We start from the raw sequence: 20,042 nt of genomic DNA, 5'->3' as shown, positions 1-20,042 counted from the left end.
CCCCCCCCCCGCGCTAGGAGCCACGCACTCGAGGCCCGCGTTCGGCCCTCCGCCCACCCGGCCTTCGCTCTCCTGCGTGGGAGACCCAGGCGCGGGCCGCCGGGCCACCGCGTGCGAGGCAGGGTTACCGGAGCGAGCACGGCTGAAGGAGCGGGGGCCGGAGGGCGGAGGCTCGGCCGCTCGGGTCCCCGCGCCTCCCGGACGCTGCCCCGCCGCCCAGGCGCGCTTCTCCGCGGTGGCTGTGCCCGAGGCCCGCGGAGTCTGTGGGTCTGCGCCCGTCCACGCGGGCCACTGTCACAAGTCCAGCGCGCGGTAGGTGTTGGCACTTGCATGTTTCACACAACGCCATCCCTGAGGAAGCGTTAGGATGAGACCCGCTAGGTGCGAGGAACGGGAAGCGGCGAGTCTCCGGGAGGGCATTTGGACGCCCTCACCGCGGGCGTCCGGCCGTCGCTCCGGCGCCTGCTGAAGCCTCCACTTTCAAGCCCGAGCGCTGAGAAGACGCAGGACGAGTCTGCGCGAGTCAGCTCCGCTGGCTCTTTCCAGACAGCCTCGAGCCGCCCGCGGCTCCTCGCTGCCCCGCAGGCTCACGCAGGCAGCTGCGACCCGGAGCGAGTCCTGCAGGCCTTTGCCGCCGCCTTTTCCGATGGCGGCTCAGCCTCGTCTTGCTGCCATTGGGCGCACAGTTTCTGTTCGGAAAAACAAAATCTCCAGGGAGGCAAAGTAGCAGGGGACTTAGACGCTGGCCAAGTTTGTTACTGAGGAAAGTTGCACTCGCCACGTAAAATTCAAGAGCACAAAGAGACGGGAATGGAGAGTGAAGCTTCCTGGCATTGTGCTCTTGCGGCGCCCCACAGGTAAGGCCTCTCCACCCAGCCTCGGCCTTTGTGTCGGAGGACTGCTCTACTCGCTGTTGAGCATCTTGCATTTGTCAGCATAGCTTAAACACATTTCTTCTCCAGTCCCATCTTGCATTTGTCAGCATAGCTTAAACACATTTCTTCTCCAGTCCGTGTCGTTAAGTAAGGACCTGTCTACAGCGGTCAGGTTGGTAACAAACCAGGGAAGTGGATCGGGCAGAAAGAAACCATCCTCCATAGGAAAAGGAAAGGCACAAAGTGTGATTAGCGCCACCTCCAAGTGAGAACTGAGGTCCCACTAAGCTTAGCTCCTGCCACCACTGGAAACTCTGGCAGCCTACCACTTCATTTTCTACTTTTCCAAAAAAACCCAGAAAACTGAGTTTTATGGAGACTTTTTCAATTTGAAAATTTTGATCCTCAAACTAAAAAACAAAAGCAAGATAAAACTTCATCGATGTACCAATGTTAACAACTCAATTATTCACAATAGCTAACGAGTAGAAACAGTTCAGTAATTACAGGATTTCTGTTTGGAATGATGGCAAAGATCTGGAAATGGATGGGGCTGATGGCTGGCCACTGATTATACTGGTATCGCCCACACAGAGAGGTTAAAAATTATGAAGAGCAAATGAAACAATGCACACATGTATTATCCCAATTTAAAAAAAAAAACCAGAAACTAATTCACTTTAAGATGTAAGTATATACAGAATTTTAAAGGTAATGTATGGTATTTGTTTTACTTATTTTTACTTAAGGACCTGGAAGTTGTTAGGGACTGAGTATTGGTACCATCCAAAATTCCTGTATTGCAACCTAACCCACAAAGCAAGAAAGACAGTAAGAGGTGTAGGCTCAGAAAGTAACTAGGTCAGGAGGAAATGAGACTGGTGCCTTCATGAAAGAGGCTCAAGGGAAACTCTGTCCCTGCCAGGTGGGAGGACAAAGCCAGAAGAAGCTATCTGTGAGACAGAGTAACCCTTGACAGAACGACCTGCTGGTGCCTTGATCCTAGACTCCCTGTCCTGCAGAACTGTGAGTGATGCATTTCTGATGTTTGTACATTACCTGGTCTTTGGCTTTTTTAAAAAAATAGCATCCATCCCAAATGGACTAAGATGGAAATCCTCTAAGATTTTCACAGGTTCAAATTCATTTGTTTTGTGATAAATAGGACTTGAAAATTGAAAAAATAGAATAGTAGGCCAACAAAAACAAGTCCATAAACCAGATGTGGTCCTTTCTGTAATATCTATAATGAGTTTTAAAATGTTGCAAAAGTTTTTAGATGTTGCTTTAAATGTTTAAAGCAAAGTCAAGGATTACTGGTTGTCCAGGCTGCACCAATACCTGGAGGCCAAGAAAGGGAGGAGACAAGGGATTCTCCCCTTGCTAAAATTGATGGGTGGCTAAGTGAAAGTCAAAAACTTTTTCTCAGTGATAGAGAGAAACCTGGATGACCTTCTTGGGAATTCAGATATGGGGCCACAGACAGCAAAGCCAGCACAAAAGGCAGGCTCAGCCTTACTTCCTGGCCAGGGGTAGAGGTGGGGTAGGAGGGGCTGGTAGCATGCCTGGCCCTAAGCCCCAGGACAGACTGCTGGCCTCCCTAGAGCCCCAGGGCCTGTTGGGCACAGACCATATGGAAAACGTGAGGCAGGAGCAGAGCAGAAAATGCTCTGTGCAAGCAGAGCAGGTCTCAAAGGGAACTAAGCCCTGCACTCCCTCATCTCTCAAATCTGTCAAGTGTGTAAGCCCTCTTCTCCCGGGGACAGAGGAAGGCCTGGGCTGTGGCTCTCCTAGGACACGAAGGAAACACTGAGCCTGGTAAGTGAGGGTTTTCCTCTAACACTAATGCCCAGTAAGCTTAGCTTTCAGAAATCAATATATTTTGCTTATAGAATTCTAATTTGAAAGATGTCAGTTGCTACAAAGTACGTAAAACATTTGCAAGCTTACTCTTTCCTCATAGCACATCTTACCAAAATAAGTCTTTGAAATGGAGTCAGTTTCTCCCAGGGAAAATTTATAGGATTATGCATTTCTTCATTTTCATTCAAAAGTTCTGCTAGATGTGATTTAGAAAAAGAGAAATTGACAATCAAATACTTATATCACTAGTGGATGTCACAATACACACTTATAAAATTATAAAGTTTATTTTATTTTATTTTTTTTAAATTTTATTTATTTATTTATGTGTGTGTGTGTGTGTGTGTGTGTGTGTGTGTGGCCAGCTCAGCCCACCAGGGGGCGGGGCTGGCTGGCATGCGGTGCTGGGGGATTGAACCACGGTCCTGGTGCTTTGCTAAGCTTGTTCTAAGTAGGTGCTTTAGACCACTGAGCCATCTCCCCAGCCCTAAAATTATAAAGTTTATATTTTTAAAAATACATAGTTGACTTTTGAGCTTTATTTCCACAATATTTGAGGCACTGACAAGTCTCCTTCGTATCTTAAGAAAGGTATCCCTGAAGGTAGAGGTAACCCCCACGTGGTCCATCTCAAGTGGCCGCTGTGGTGTGGTGACAGAACAACACAGGACAGCCAGAACTTCACAGTGGGATCACTCCCAGGCAACAATGACGTGCCAAAAAAAGACACAGGAAGTGGGAGCGCAGGGGATGCAATACACATCCTGCGCCTCCTGCTGCGTCAGTCCTGTCTTCACTCCCGACTCTCTGCAGTGCAATTATTGTTACTACCGAGGGACGTCGGATTTCCAGTCATCTCCCAATGTTTAACTTACTGTGAAGATACCTCTTTTCAATGTAGCTAATGTTTGCATGTTGATTTTAAATCATTCACATGAAAATCTAGTTATAAATGGATAAAGTTGGGGTTAACTGTAAAATGAAAAAGTACTTTACAAAAGGGTCAAAAAGGAGATCCTTAAAATAAAAACTATTGATTATTATATTAAAATAGATTGTGGCAAGATAGATCAGCAGACTGAGCACCTGCTTAAGCAAGCTCAGAGACTGGGATTTGATCCCTGGCGCCACATGCTATGCCGGGCCCTCCCCTGGACACCCTGAGCAGGCCACCGAGACTGGGCATGGTGACGCACAACTGTAATCCTAGGGCTGGGGAGGCTGAAAACAGGGGGATCCCTACAAGTCCGAGCTGTACAGTGAGACCCTGTACCAAATACATAATAATAATAGTAATAATAATAATAAAATTAAAAAATAAATAAAGTAGATCATGGATTACAGACCGATTTGTGATAAATACAACAAAATAAAACATTAATTGCTTACAGAAAATACTTCAGGAGTGGGAAGGCTTTCTTCATTAGAATTGGAAATCAAGAAGCTATGAAAATGGTCATAGTTGACTAAACAAGCATTCCAATATTTGAATAATCAGAAATCATAAACAAATCCAACAGACAATTAACAGACTTAGAAAAATACCTAAAGACACAAAGATTTTATTTAATGTAATTTACTTAATGCAAAACATGAATAGGATTCTTACAAAAGGCTGAAAAGGAGATAATCCAGCAGACAAATCTACACAGAATATGAACAGAAAAATCCAAATGGTCAAAAAACATCCAAAAAGAAACTTAAACTTACTAATAGTTAAATTAAGTTGAAAATATTCAGAGCTTTGCAGATTGAGACAATTTTTTCCTGTTGGAAAAATGGTGCTCATGTTGCTCATGAAAACATGAATTCTCACAATCATTTAAAGAAATTCCCTGGCCAGCAATTATTAATAAAAAATGATTTGCTGTCTACCAGCAACTCAACTTCTGGAAGCAAAATGGAGAAAGATATGGAAGAAAACAAATTTGAAGGTATCCAAGTGGGGGTAGTAGTGGCCATAGCTGGGAAAGACAAGAAGGAGACTAGAGTAGAGAGAAGGGAAAAGACAAAAATAGCAAGTAACTGAAAGTGAGATCATTCCCTAAGGTATTTTTAGAACACATTTCTGTCATACAAAATGAAGGACCTGCATAGGGCTGGTTGGATTCAGGTTCAAAATTTAATCACACTCAAATTCTGATATTTCATCACTTTCTTGTCTATAAATATGAGGTTTATAAAATCATTTTGTAAGGTTATTATAAGGATTACCTGGGATAAAACATGTGCTTATGTCGTAATTATGTTCTTCAATTTTTCAGCGTGAGGTAGTGAGCTGTTTGCAAATTGAAGACCCACCTCCCCACGCTCACGCTTACGTCAGGGCACGGCCACGCATGCATGGTCCTTACTTTCTTCGGACGACTTCATGCTTTCTGATGGAGCAATCTCTGAGCAGAACACTGTGCTCATCAGAGAGTACACAGACTTGCTGTTCTTAAATGCATTCCACTGTGGAGGGTTAGACAGGAGGGAGCTGCAGAGCAGCGAGAAGGGCTCCAGCTGCCGGCCGATGTGCTGACACTGTCTCCACCGTGACACCGAGAGCCACTGAAGGTGCTGATTTTGGCACATTTCAAATATATCTAATAAAAAAGAAAAATGATAATATTAGAAGAGCTCAGTTCTTTTTTTTTTTTTTTTTTGTATTCAGGACAGGGTGTACACGATGTACAAGGTCTTACTGCATAGATTGGACTCATATGATCCTCCTGTTTACAGCCTCCCAAGTGCTGGGATTACAGGCACCGCCGCCATGCCCAGTCTCAGTCACCATCTCAGTGCACCCTGTGGTAGGGCCGGCACGGCAGGCCTGGGGATCTGCGTCAGCCTAAGCAGGCGCTTTAATTCACTGAGCTATTTGGCCAGCTCCTCAATTCTTTACCTTTAGTTACTCTTTACAAAGTGGATGATTAACAAATATTTGTGGTTGAGGAAGGAACCATTTTGTATAAAACTAATACATAAAAGCATTCTTTTTATTTTGGTAAAAACTCCAAGTAATGTAAAATTTTTCTTAACCATTTTAAGTGTACAGATCAATAATGTATTGGCATTGTTGCAAAACAGATCTCCAGAATTTTTTTCTGCAAATCTGAAACTCCATACACATTACACATTATACAACAGCTCCCCTTTTCCGGTTCTCCCCAGATGCTGGTAGTTATTGTTTTTCTCGGTTACTGCGGGCTCACATGCAGTAAGTATGTGTCTTTCTGTGACTGGCTGGCTTCACTTCACACAAGTGCAATAGTGTGTTGGGGCAGATGGTGAGTCTTCTCCACTGTAAATAAAGGCTCAGCAACCTTTCACCGCACAGATCTGCCATATTTTGCGTATCCCTTCGTCCATTGGTGGGCTTTTGGGTTCTGTTCCCGCTGGTTATTGTGAGGCTGCTGCTCTGAGCATGAGTGTCTTTTCCAGGTTCTACCTCCAGTTTTTTGGATATATAACCAGAGCAGGACTGCTGCATCATATGGCAGCTTCAATTTTAATTTTTTTGTGGAGATCCATTCTGCTTCCCACAGTGGCAGACCATTGTACAGTTTCACCAGGAGTACATGAAAGTCCCACTTTCTCCACATCTTCGCCAACATTTTTATAGTAGCCCTTCCCCTTGAGATAGTGTCACAGTGTGCTTTGATTTGCATTTCACCGACAGTGATGCTGCGCGACTCATGCTGGACTTCTGCGTCCTCTTTGGAGAAATATCTGACTGAGTCCTTTGCCTATTTTAAAATTGTTATTTGATTTTTTGTCACTGGGTTGTACAGAATCTTTAAACATCCTTTATGGGCATTCCTTGTCAGGTAGATAATTTGGATATATCTTCCCCATTCTTCCACTGTTTTCCCACCGTGGGAAAAAATTTGACGTTTGATGTGGGCTTTTTCTCTGCTTTTGCTTTCATTGTCTGCAACTTTAGCGTTGGAACCTGAGCCCATGGCCAAGTCCAATGTCCTGAAGCTTCCCTACACTTCCTAAGAACTTTCCAACTTTAGGTCTTTGATTTATTTAGAGTAAATTTTTGTATTGGATTAAGTAAGGGTCCAACTTCATTCTTTTACATTTACCTCTTAAGTGTCTCACCATTCGTTGAAGGTATTCCTTTGTTCACTAAGTGGCCCTAGTACCTTGTTGGTCACCATTTGAGCACACATGTGAGAGACAATCTCTGGGGTCTGTATTCTATTTCACTGATCTATTTGTCTTTATGTCAACACTGTACCATTTTTTGTTGTTGTAGCGTTATAATGCATATTGAAAAGAGGAGAACTATAAGATACCCATTTTGTTCTTTTAAAAGAGGGCTTTGACTATTTTATGTTTCTTGTAATGACATATAAATTTTCTATTTCTTTTTTACTAGAGTATGTTAGTAATACAGTATGATGAGGCTCATTTGGGAAATTGATACATGCTCGGTTCCACTTTCATAGAGGAAATTTCAAAGCATTCCTTCTCTTTCTATTATGTGGAAGAGTGAGGAACATTGATGTTAGTTCTTTAAAAGTCTGTAAAATTCAATAGTAAATCCTTTGGGTCCTAGGCTTTTCTCATTGGTAGAATATTAGTGCATCAATATTACTGGTCTGTTTAGTTTTAAAATGTCCTTTTGTTTCAATTTTTGTAGGTCATATATGTCTTGGAATCTATCCATTTTCTTCTAGATCTCTGATTTATTGGAATATAGGTTTTCAAAATAATTTCTAATAGTCCTTTGGGTTTCAGTGGTGTCTTTTTATAATTTTGTTATATTTTATTAATATGGCCTCTCTTTTTACGGGCTAAGGACTTACCGATTTTGTTTATCTTTTCAAAGAACCATTTTTTTTTCATTGATTTATTGTCTTATTCTTAGTGTCATGTCCATGATAACATTATTTCTTTCCTTCTAGATTTGGGTTTGGCTGTTTTTTTCTAGACTTCTGAGACAGATAGTTATGTTATTAACTTGGGATTGCTCTGTTTTTCTAATATAGGTGCTCACAGCTATACATTTCCTCTTAGGACTGCTCTCATTGTCCCACTGATTCTGATATGTTGTTTCCATTAATATTTGATTCTAGAAATTTTTAATTTTCTTTCCAGATTTCTCTGTGCCTATTGATCACTGAAAAGCTTATTATTAAGTCTCCCTATGTTTGTGCAGTTTCTGTGGTTTTCTTCGCTATTGAGTTTTATTCCACTGTCATCTGCAGCATACATGAGATTATTTCAATAGTTTTGTATTTATTGAGATACATTTTATGGCCTACTGGTTTATTTTGGCTTATGGTCTGTGGTGTTTTGGAGAAAGTTGTATGCCGAAGAACATGTATTCTGTTGCTGTTGACTGAATGTATAGCTGTAAATCCGCCTGGTTTGTTGTGCAGAGTAACTCTGATGGTTCTTCTTTATTTTCTCTGGTTGACCTACCTGTTCGTAAGAGAGGGTTTTGAAATTCCCCACTATGATTTTATTGGTATTTTTTGGTCCTTTTATATCAAGTAATGTTTGTGTTATGAAATAGGTATATATATATATTTATAATTTTTATCTCTTTTGGTGAATTCTTCCCTTTACCACCATGTAGTGAGTTTGTCTTTTCTGACAAGCTTTGGTTTGACATCATCTTATTGAATATTAAACAGTAAGTCACTGACTTACGAACATTTGTGTTGAGAAGTGTCACAGATACTAACGGATCTTGCATTCTGAACATGTGTGGATGTGAACGAATCATGGGAGGGCTGCATGTGTCCGCTGGGCATCCTCACAGATGTACTGCTGTGTGCCTGCTTTATAGTGTGATCCTACATATCCCGGGTCGTACAGTGCTAGTCAGAGCCCAGGATGACTAAAAGCAAGAAGAAAAGCAGTGGTGATGTGCGGGGACTGCCAGGAAGCACAAAGCGATAACCGTGGAGACAAAAGTAAAAACTGAAAGATTGGACTGAAAGAAAAGATTGTAGATGTTGCTCATTCTTATAACATGAATTGTTACACCATTCTAAAGAACAAGGACAAGATTATGAAATGTGAAGTTTTTTTATGTTTTACATTGTATGTTTGTGTAAAAGGTGTATGTAACTCATTTTGTTGGTCTTACAAACCAATCTGACTTATGAACATTCTTCTGGAATGGACCTCTTCTTAAGCAGGGACTTACTGCATTAGTTATGCTTGTTTTCAGACTCCCCTTGCTTGGAGTATCATTTTGCATTCTTCTGCTTTCTGTGCATCTTTTATTTTTTTATTTTTAACATTAAAGTTGTATTTATTTGTACCCCTCTGTCTTTGAACAGCCAGAGTCAACATGGGCAAATTCAGGCCAGTGCTGTTTTGTCCAAGGGTCACAGCTGGGAAGCAAGCTCGGATGCCACCCTAGGAGTGGCACGGCTGTCTCCCCAGTCCTGGGACATGAATGAGGCCTTTCTGCTGTGAGGTCTCAGGAAGGCCAGCGCGTCACTAACTTCTTGGCATGCTCCTCAAGAAGCCAGCCTCACACTGTGCATCTTTTAGATAACATGTTTCTCTTGTAGGCAGCAAATAGTTGGGTTTTGTTTGCTCCAATCTTCCAGTCTGCATCTTTTACTCCAAAAGTTAGCACAATTTACATGAAGTATTGTTACTAATTCTGTCATTTTGTTATTCTAAAGTTTGAATTGATTTTTGTTTCTTATTCATTTAACTATTCTCCTGTAGAGATTTAGTCTTTCCCTTGGCTTCATGGTTATTTATTATTTTTAATGTATTTGGTACAGGTTATTGCTATTCAGCTTAGACTTATAGTGATCCTCCTGTTTTCAGCCTCCCCAGCACTGGAATTACAGGTGTGCACCACCACAACCGGTCTCAGTGGCCTGTTCAATATGCCTGGGGGTGGGGCTGGCATGGCATGTGGTGCTGGGGATCGAACCCTGGTCCCTGTGCTTGCCTAAGCAGGTACTCAGACCTCTCAGCTATCTTGCTGGCTGGGTGTGAGCTCTTTAAACACTCACTCAATATTGTCAAAGTACTCACTTCAATCCTTACTACTGCATTGCCAGGGCAGAATAGCTACCAGAAATAACATCCAAAGAACCAAGCATATGTGAATATATAACTTGAAACTTGTTTAAAATACTTACTAGTATTTCATTAGCCTGAAAAGATAAAGACATAATGATATAGGATAGTGTGTGTTGAATTAAGAATCAAGAAAAAAAAGTAATTAAAAAAAGATTGTAGAATATTTTTTCTCTAGATTCTTCTAGAATATTTATATACTAGAAGAGAAGGTAGAAATGAAGGGTGTTTTGAGAGGTTATATTATAGGAAGAAGAGAAATGAAGAATACAGGAGAGAATATAAATGAAAAGTAAGAAAAGATACGGGGGAATTGAATCCAATGAATGAACTAGCATAAGCAGAAAGTTGGAAGACCTAAGAAATAACCCTTAGTGTGAGAGAACATGACCAATAGGCACACTGTAGAAGCATGATCACTAACACATATGCAGTTACATACACACATATGTCCCCCACATACACATACAGAGAGAAAAACAAAAAAAATAAAAAATAGGTTTTAATGATAATACTTATACACAAGGAAAGAAGGGAGATTTGCAAGGCTGTGTGACAGGAAGTAAAGGAGACAAGAGAGAATATAAATGGAAAGTGACAGAATATATAAGGAAACAATTCAATTACTGAACTAACAGAAACCTAAATTCAGGAAACCCTGTGAAACAGCCCTTGGTGTGGAACAACAAAAAATATGGTAGGACACTGGAGAGGCAAACGCAGTAGCTAGTACATGTAACTATGTCAAACACACAAGTACCTCTCCAGGCACATTCAAAGGGAAACACCAAAACCAAAACCAAAATTAAAAAGTCCAAAAACAAACACAAACAAACAAAAATCAGGTCCAATATTTACCCTTGTGATAGTATTTCTACTGGAGGAAATCCTTCCATGCTGCCTGATGAAAGGCAAGTGTGAAAACCTTTATTATTTTTTTAATCCAGAGTTTTCTTTTGCTTTTGTCTAAGTAAGATAATTTTTTTATTCATGTTTTCTGTTTATTGTCATACAGATTCACACTTCTGTATCTTTATGTAAAAACTTCACAATTTAAGAAAGTGATCATTATTAGGTATGGAGACATCAAAGGCCAGCTGGCATTTTAAGTATAGGGCAGAAGCGATTTTTGCTATTCCCTAAAAATGTTGGCATGTTCACTAACTGCCCAGGTTATAAAAGTCAGCATTCTTCCTGACCTTCAACATATCTTTATATCTGCCCTGCCTAACACTAATGCCGGTAGACAAAAGAATGTGTACAAGAATTAAGAACCTTTCCTATAGCTCAGGGATTTAAAACCAACCAGAAAAAAATCTCTCCAAGAATTTGTGTCCATTGCTACCATAATAAAGTAAAAAGGTGTTACTCTTAGAAAGCCAAAGGAGGGGCTGGTGAGATGGCTCAGTGGTCTAAAGCACCTACTTAGAACAAGCTTAGCAAAGCACAAGGACCGCGGTTCAATCCCCCCAGCACCGCCCCCTGGTGGGCTGAGCTGGCCACACACACACACACACACACACACACACATAAATAAATAAATCAATTTAAAAAAAAAGAAAGCCAAAGGAAAACAACTTCACTTTTCCTTTGAAAACACATTTAGCTTTTAACTAGACAAAGAAAAACTAATTTTCTTGGGGTAGGAGAGACTATTTCATATGTAAAAGCATCAAGTTTAGTTGTATAGCCTTATTTAAGGAGGAATATTTTAATTCAAAGGACTCTAAAATGTCTTATCCCTACAAGAAAACTTTAAAGCTAAAAAGCAATAATGAACTGAACTAATGTATAATCTACTGGTTTCCATCAAGTCTACACTAGGGAACAGTAGTTGCTGAGGGAAGGTATGTACCTTTTTCAGCATTGAGCATTGAGTCAGATTAGCTATGAAGCCCTGAGTTACTGGCAGTCTCTGAGTCCCCTTTTTTCTTCAATGAGGGCTAGAGCTAATGTCCCCTCCAAATCTACAGACTTACTTTTTTTTTTTTCTGACAAGTATAAGATTGTACTTTGAGGTATATGATTTGACTTGTCAAGAAACTGTTCCTACTTAAGGTGCATGGTGTGATAATGTGACACATATGTGAAATGCGTAGTTCCGACGCCCTCCTTACTGTCTCAGAGGGTGGGGAGTGAAGCCACAGCCCCCCGGTCCTGCCTCCGGCTCCGGCTCTGTGCATCTCTGGGTCACTCTGTACCACCTGCTCTTTAACATTTTGTTTTGAAGACCAATAAAGTTATAATACTATCTCAAAGTACTTATAAATTACAAATTACAAGTATAAAAGATTGTTGTAATAAGCACAAGCTGAGTTTTCCCTGATAACAGAATTTAGATATTTTTAGAAAATATGTGTTCTTTCTTGCCTCTTAAACTAGAAACAAGATGACCCTTTGGTGCCAAATAATTCTCCTACAGTATTTTGTTCTCTTGCTTCTAATGATGCATCTAACCGCACCAACTCTGAGATCAGTTTGTGTCCTAAGGGTCTAGAAATCTGACCTTTAAATAAGTGGAAACCAAAACCTACAGATCTGTTACTTCAGGGCTATCCACTTTAAAAGAGCAGTTCTAGCCAAGCAAAAATCACACACATACTTGAAATGTTTTAAAAATTGAGATCCCGGGGCTCCAGTGTAGGGGTTCTGATTATGTCTGGAGTGGGACCCAGAAAAACCTTATTGTTTTCAAAAGCTCCCGCACATAATCTCAGCAATTAAATCAGTGTTGGGGACTTGATGCTTTGTCCTAAATTTATCCTCTGTAATTTTAGTGCCTTCTAGGCTTGTTCTCCCTGCATCAGTCACAGCCACCCTTGAGCAGACTGCCATGATCTTGCCTTAGCTCCATGGGGAGCTTGTCATTGACACCTTTTTCAATCAAATTATAAAGTGACCAACTGAGTTCAGACCGAAGATGATGCATGCAGATGCTGGAAGGAGGCTGGTTCTACACCTATTGCAGCATTACGCTTTACTTGTAGTTGGTCTCTGATAAACATGAAGAGCATTTGATCAGCACTATATAAAGGATGGTAGAACACCACATAACAGAAAGACAGCTAACCAGCTAATAAGTATTATTTAGAAAATGTTTCTAGGAGACAGAAGTGAAACACACACACACACACACACACACACACACACACATATATATATATATATATATATATATATATATGTACATATAAGTACCCACTTCTCCTAAGGTTTTGACATTGACTATAAAGAATAAAGTTAACCAAACTACAGTTGTTTAAAAAATATGTTCCATTAATTTTGAAAATGTACATGTAAAATACGTGTACCCTCATCTACCTTAGGAGGTTTAACCCACTTTAGGAGGTTTAACAAGCACAAATAGAAGTTTCCATTTATTATACCGAAAGAGCTAACTGTGAAAATGACATAATATCTCTTCCAAATTGAACATCAAATCCGCACTTAGACTTTGCAGGTGTCCCAAGTGCATCAGGTGCTGCGGAATGTCGTCATGTCCTTGGCTCTCTGCTGGGCACACACCAGTCATCAGCCTCGTGGTTGGTATTATAATGCTTCCAGGCAGCTTTGTTACACACTGGGAATCTTTCGATTGATTCTGTTGACAGAGCCTTAATATAGATAACAGCATTTGTGCTGTAGCCCTCCAAGGAATAGAACTTCGGGTCCCCTTGGAAGTACTGTGCATACAGACATGATATGCGCAACCCACAACCAAAACCAGCCAGGAGTGCTGCTCTGGAAGTCTCTGCTCTTGGCTGGGGTGCAGTTGAATACATGTAGTTGAAGAATCTGTCAGTCTTCCTCAAAGGGACACCACTTCCTCGGTCACTCATCTTCACAGTCAAATCCTTGCTACCTAGTGTGACGTGAACTTGAATAGGGGGGTAAACACCTTTGTCAGCACGGTGTTCCATAGTTGCTCTCATTGCATTCTTGAAAAGTTCAAACACTATGTGACAGAGATGGGGTGTACATAGACCACTTGCATTGGCTGTCCTGGTGATTTTGCATTGAGTTCTTCAAGTTTTAGATCAGGAGAGCTAATATAATACAAATCCCACAGATGCCTAACATTTTCACTGCCATCTTTAATAACTTCAACTACATCACAGTTTGGATTTATGCTGCCAATGTGTTTTCGAGGAGACGAACTTCCTTTTCCCCCAAACAATGAAGAATGCTGATTGGGTAACATTCTAATTGAAATGTGACTCATGTAGAATCGATCCAAAAAGTGCTGAACGTTCTGGCTGGCGACAGCATCTACCCCAAAGCTCTCCTTGTATTCAATCACACGTTGGGCCATTGTGGGTATGATGCCATTGTGTCGGCTTCAGATTCGTATCAGTATTTGTAAAGTCATAAGTAGCTTTCGCATCTTCAGCACTTTTGTCCTTAAAATCAAGAATCTCTTGAAGACTCTGGATATGCCAGTTTTGTACCAGTTGAACAGATGTGTCCTGAGAAAATTATCGGGAAGGAGACTTACTTCTTTCATTATATTTGCCAATCGAATGGGTAACTCTTGCCAAAGAAACATAAACGAGGTCTTTTCACAAGCATTCACGGATCCAAAGTCCAGAAACTGCTTCCTGGAGAGCGGCGACGGCCAGAAGTGCGCGTGGAAGCCCACCTGGCCCGGAACGCTGCGGTCCCACACGGCCTGCTTCCTCGCGGTAGCATACAGAAAAGTGAGGTTTTTCTGGGACCGGGAGACGGACCCAGGGCGATGGCTTCCACCCTAATTCTGTCCACATCCATTTCCTGCCCATTCCAGTGGCCAGGAAGGTTTCTAAACTGAGTTTTCAACTCAGCCCCGCCTAGATGTAGCTGGAGAGGAAAAGACTTGAACTGCAGCGCCCGCCCGTCTCCGCTCGCTTGGCGGCGCTCAGGTCTCCTCTGTCTAGGCTGTGCCTGTCCCCGAGCAGAGCCAGTACTCGCAAGTCCTTGATGAGTGTTTGCGTTTACTGATACACAGACTGGTGTGCAGGGCTTTCACTACCGTGGTGCGTTTCTGTAGTCAGCTCCTCCTTCTGCACGTCGCTCTTTCAGGTTTTGCCTGGCGCTGGCGCTCTCAAGCGAGTCCCGAGACTGCCCGCGGCAGCGGTCTCCTGCGCGGCCGCCTCCCTGTTGCTCCAGATGGGTGCATCGTGCAGCGTGGAGGCGGCTGCCCCAGGCCTCTACCTCCTGATCAGAGGAGACGGGCTGTAACTGTTTCCGTACATTTCACACTTAGTGATGGCACCAGGGCTGTATTGCTTTGAGTAGTATGGTCGTTCTATCATGATTAAGTTTCTTATCAAGAACACTTTATATTTTCCATTTATTTAGGGTTTTTAAAAATTTCTTTGGAGCTATTTTTTAGTTTTCAGCATACAGGTATTTCATCTCCTTGTTTAGGTTTATTCTTTTTCATCCTATTGTAAATTGCTTTCTTAATTTCCTTTTAAAGTTGCTTGTTGCTTTTTTGCAATGGGTTTGCTGCGAGAGCACAGGCGTAGTGAAAGCCACCACTAGATCCAAGCCAGCGTGGGAAAGGGAAAGACCCACATTAATATCATCATCATCGGACACGTGGGCTCCGGCAAGTCCACCACCACTGGCCATCTGATCTATAAATGTGGTGGCATCGACACAAGGACCACTGAAAAATATGAGGAGGCTGCTGAGATGGGGAAGGCTTCCTTCAAGCATGCCTGGGTGCTGGACAAGCTGAAAGCCGAGCGTGAGCGTGGTAACACCACTGGCATCGCCCTGTGGAAATGTGAGACCAACAAGTATTATGTGACCACCATCGATGCCCTGGACGCAGGACTTCATCAAAAGCATGATTACAGGCACATCCCAGGCTGACTGCTGTCCTGGTTGTTGCTGCTGGAGTTGGTGAATTCGAAGCTGGTAACTCCAAGAACAGGCAGACCCGTGAGCATGCCCTTCTGGCTTACACACTGGGTGAGAAACAACTAATTGTTGGTGTTAACAAAATGATTCCACAGAGCCACCCTACAGTCAGAGGAGATACGAGGAAATTGTTAAGGAAGTCAGCACCTACATTAAGAAAATCGGCTACAACCCTGACACCGTAGCTTCTTTGCCAATTTCTGGTTGGAATGGTGACCACATGCTGGAGCCAAGTGCTAACATGCCTTGGTTCAAAGGATGGAAGGTCACTCGCAAGGATGGCAATGCCAGCGGAACCACACTGCTTGAAGCTTTGGATTGCATCCTCCCACCCACTCGCCCCACTGACAAGCCTTTGCGGCTGCCCCTCCAGGATGTCTACAAAATCAGTGGTATTGGCACTGTCCCTGTGGGCCGAGTGGAGACTGGTGTTCTTAAACCTGGCATGGTGGTCACCTTTGCTCCCGTCAATGTCACAACTGAAGTCAAGTCTGTTGAAATGCACCATGAAGCTTTGAGTGAAGCTCTTCCTGGGGACAATGTGGGCTTCAATGTCAAGAATGTGTCTGTCAAAGATGTCGGTGTGGCAATGTGGCTGGTGACAGCAAAAACGACCCACCAATGGAAGCAGCTGGTTTCACTGCTCAGGTGATCATCCTGAACCATCCCCGCCAGACCAGTGCTGGCCGTGCCCCTGCCCTGGATTGTCACACAGCTCACACTGCTTGCAAGTTTGCTGAGCTGAAAAAAAAATGATTGATAGCTGGTCTGGTAAGAAGCTAGAAGATGGGCCCAAGTTTCTGAAATCTGGTGATGCTGCCATTGTTGACATGGTTCCAGGCAAGCCCATGTGTGTCAAGAGCTTCTCTGACTACCCACCTCTGGGTTGTTTTGCAGTTTGTGATATGAGACAGACGGTTGCTGGGGGTGTCACCAAAGCTGTGGACAAGAAGGCTGCTGGAGCTGGCAAGGTCACCAAGTCTTCCCAGAAAGCTCAGAAGGCTAAATGAATATTATCCCTGACACCTGCCACCCCAGTCCTAATCAGTGGTGAAAACCGGTCTCAAAACTGTTTCTCCCAATTGGCTATTTAAATTTAATAGTGAAAGACTGGTTAATGATAACAATGCATCATAAAACCTTCAGAAGGAAAGGAGAATGTTTTGTGGACCTTTTTTTTTTTTTTTTTTTTTTTTTTGGTGTGTGGCAGTTTTTAAGTTATTAGTTTTTAAAATCAATACTTTTTAATGGAAACAACTTGACCAAAAATCTGTCACAGAATTTGGAAACCTAGTAAAACAAAGTTTAATGAGAAAAAAAAGTTGCTTGTTGTTAATGTATAGAAACCTAAGTGATATGGGATTTTATTTCTGTGTCTTGAAATCTTGATGAATTCATTTAGGTCTCACAAGTGTTTTTCTTTTTCTTTTTTTTGCTCCGAAGGCCTTCAGGGCAGGTTTGGCTGGCTTGAGTTGTGGATCAAACCACAGCAACCTGAGCCTGACTGGGTTGTTGAAGCAGCCACTTAAAGAGCTGAGCTAAGGGGCAGGCCCCCTCACAAGTGTTTTTCTGAGGAATAGTTAGTATTTTCTACATGTAGGATCATGTTACTTGTGAACAGATAATTTTACTTTCTTTCCAATTTGGGCGACTTTTATTTATTTCTCTTGTCCAATAGCCCTGGCTACAGCCTCTAAAACTAAGTTAACAGAAAGTGGTGAGACTCAGTGGAATAAGCACTTCCCTGGCAAGCACAAGGGCCTGAGTTCAATCCCCGATTCTGAAAAAAAAAAAAAAGAAAGAAAGAAAGAAAGAAAGTGGTGAGAGCAGGCTTGCTTCCTTTGTTCCTGATTTAGAGAAAGAGTGATCTTAATTATGCTGAGGTAATTCGATACTTGGCTGTTGAATGTTTTTTCCATTAAAAGGTGACTTTTTTTTTAGAGCAGGGTTTTGCTATGTAATTCAGGCTGGTCTTGAATTCACTATGTAGTCCAGGCTGGCCTCAAACTTGCAGAGATCTTCCTGCCTCAGTCTCCCAAGTGCTGCGATTACAGGCATGCATCACCATGCCAGGCTTAAGTTGTAAGTTTTACTGAACAATGTTTTTGGTACCCAGAATTAAACTCAGGAGCTTGTGCTTGCCAGGCAGGCACTGTGCCACTGAGCTATATTCCTGTCCCTGTTAAACACATTTTTGCATAAACTGAGATGGTCATGTGGTTTGTGTTCTTCATTGTATGGAGTATTACATTTATCGCTTTTGTATGTTCAACCACCCTTATGCTCCACGAGCAAGTCTCACTTGTCTATGGTGTGTAACTCTTTCCATATGTTGCTAAATTTGGTTTCATAGTTACTTGCTCAAAGTTTTCACATCCACATTTATCAGGAGTATTGATCTAAAAATTTCTTGTGTCTTTGTGTAGTTTTGCCTTCAGGCTAATAATGACCTCACAGGTGGGTTAGGAAGCATTCTACGCCTCTTCCATTTGGAGGGCCAAGTTTCAGAAGGACTTACATTAATTACTGTAAGTGTTTAGTAGTGTTCTCCAATGAAACAATCTGGTCATAGAATTTTCTTTTTAGTCAGTTTTGTTTACTGATTCTATCTCCTTATTTTCTGTTGGTCTGTTTGGATTTTCTATTTCTTCATGATTCAGTCTTGATAGAGTATGTTTTAGGATCTCATACATTTCTTTTAGATTATTCTGTTGCAAAACTCCAGTATCAAACCAAACGGAAGACTTTGCACTGAGGGGTTAAAATGCAATTTTTATTACCCTGGTAATCTGGGGAACTCAGAGGTTCAGTCACCAGCCCAGAGCCAGGTTTGAGTGCAGTTAGTCAGTTAATTTATTTGGATTGAGTTCAGTTAATTTATTTGTTTGTGTATGTATGTATGTATTTATTTATTTTTTGAGACAGGGTCTCGTTGTGCAGGTTGGGATGGCCTTGTGCTCACTTTTGTAGCCTCCAGGTTGGTTCTGAACTTGCAATGATCCTCCTATCTCAAACTCCCAGTGCTTATGCCTCTGAGGTATCTCCCCAGACCAGTGAGTTCAATTTAATTATGGTTTGCAGTAAGAAGTACAAAGCTGATAGCAGATTATTACACAATTGTTTACATGGAATACAAAGAATCATGTCATATATTGTCAGGCAGAATTGTAACCTTCTGGGAGGGAGGGATCTGACAAGAGTAGGTAGAGTTGAAAGTGTCCTTGACTGGACCAGTCTTCCCCCAAACATGGTGGCCTTGAAGCAATCTGGAATCAATACATATTCTCTTAGCTAAAGGAAACACAGTCAGCTTGACCTGTCACATTGTTAATGGATAACCATTGGAGCCAGATAGTCAAGGTTTTAGCTGAAGTTAGCAAGCTAACCTTGTGACAAATAGCAGGAGCCTGTGGTCACAGGCCTCTGATTGATTCTAGCTTTTGCTATAATATGCTTCTAAGTCTGCTAGTCTGTGATTTTTCCCTTGCAATCCAATTTGTTGACACATAATTATAGATAGTAGTCTCATTGTTCTAAAAAATTCTTTAGCATTTGTGTTGTCTCCACTCCCATTCCTGGTTTCAGCTAGTTCTGTTGTCTCTCTTGTCTCTTAATTGAGCTAAAGGTTTGCATATTTCTTGACTTTTTTAACATGGAAACTCTGACTTTTATTGATTCTTCCCTACTATTTATCTACTTTCTATTTTATTATTTCATTAATCTTAATATTTGCTTCTTTTTGCTACCTTTGGATTTAGTTTGTTGTTTTTGTGTTTTGTTGAGGTGTAAAATTATATTGCTGATTGGAAATCTTTCGTCTTTTAAATATGCATGTTTATAACTAAACATTTCCTTCTTAACATTGCTTCCTCTGCATCCCCAAAATTTCAATATGCTGTGCTTTTATCTTCGTTTGACCCTAAGTACTCCCTAATTTGTTTTACTAATTTACTTTCTTCTTTGATCCATTGGTTGAGTGTTTTTTAATTTCTGCATGTTTATAGATTTTGCACTGTTTTATCTGCTATTATTGCTAGTTTTATTCATTGTGTTTAAAAAAGATGTTTGTATGATTACTTCTTAAATTTATTAAGACTTATTTTGTATCCCAAAGTGGTCTCTCATGGAAAATGTTCATGTGGACTTGAGAAGAGTGAACATTCTGCTGCTATTGGGCAGATCATTCTGACTCTGCCTGTTTGGTCCAGTTGATCACTATGTTGTTCAAGTCTATTTTTCCTTATTAATCTTTTTTTTAAAAGTTTTATTGATAAACAGATAGCAATGAGACAGTTTCAAATCAAATCGGAAGTACAGTTTCAACAAATAATACACTGCATATAT

General features: G+C 41.4%; 1 protein-coding gene and 1 pseudogene across 1 annotated transcript in view; both read right to left on the bottom strand.

The window, feature by feature from the left end:
• Positions 1-20,042, bottom strand: part of Dnah14 (dynein axonemal heavy chain 14) — a 394,744-nt gene that overhangs the window by 36,568 nt on the left and 338,134 nt on the right. Inside the window, 2 exon segments of the mRNA XM_012513730.1 lie at positions 2,849-2,934; positions 5,093-5,326. Coding sequence (XP_012369184.1) covers positions 2,849-2,934; positions 5,093-5,326 — 320 coding nt within the window.
• LOC105741615 lies at positions 13,266-15,404 on the bottom strand (annotated as a pseudogene).

This window comes from Octodon degus, unplaced genomic scaffold, assembly GCF_000260255.1.
Source record: "Octodon degus isolate 3935 unplaced genomic scaffold, OctDeg1.0 scaffold00017, whole genome shotgun sequence".
Lineage (NCBI taxonomy): Eukaryota > Metazoa > Chordata > Mammalia > Rodentia > Octodontidae > Octodon > Octodon degus.
The sequence above is the reverse complement of the archived record's forward strand: the minus strand, read 5'-3'. Positions and strand labels throughout refer to the sequence as shown.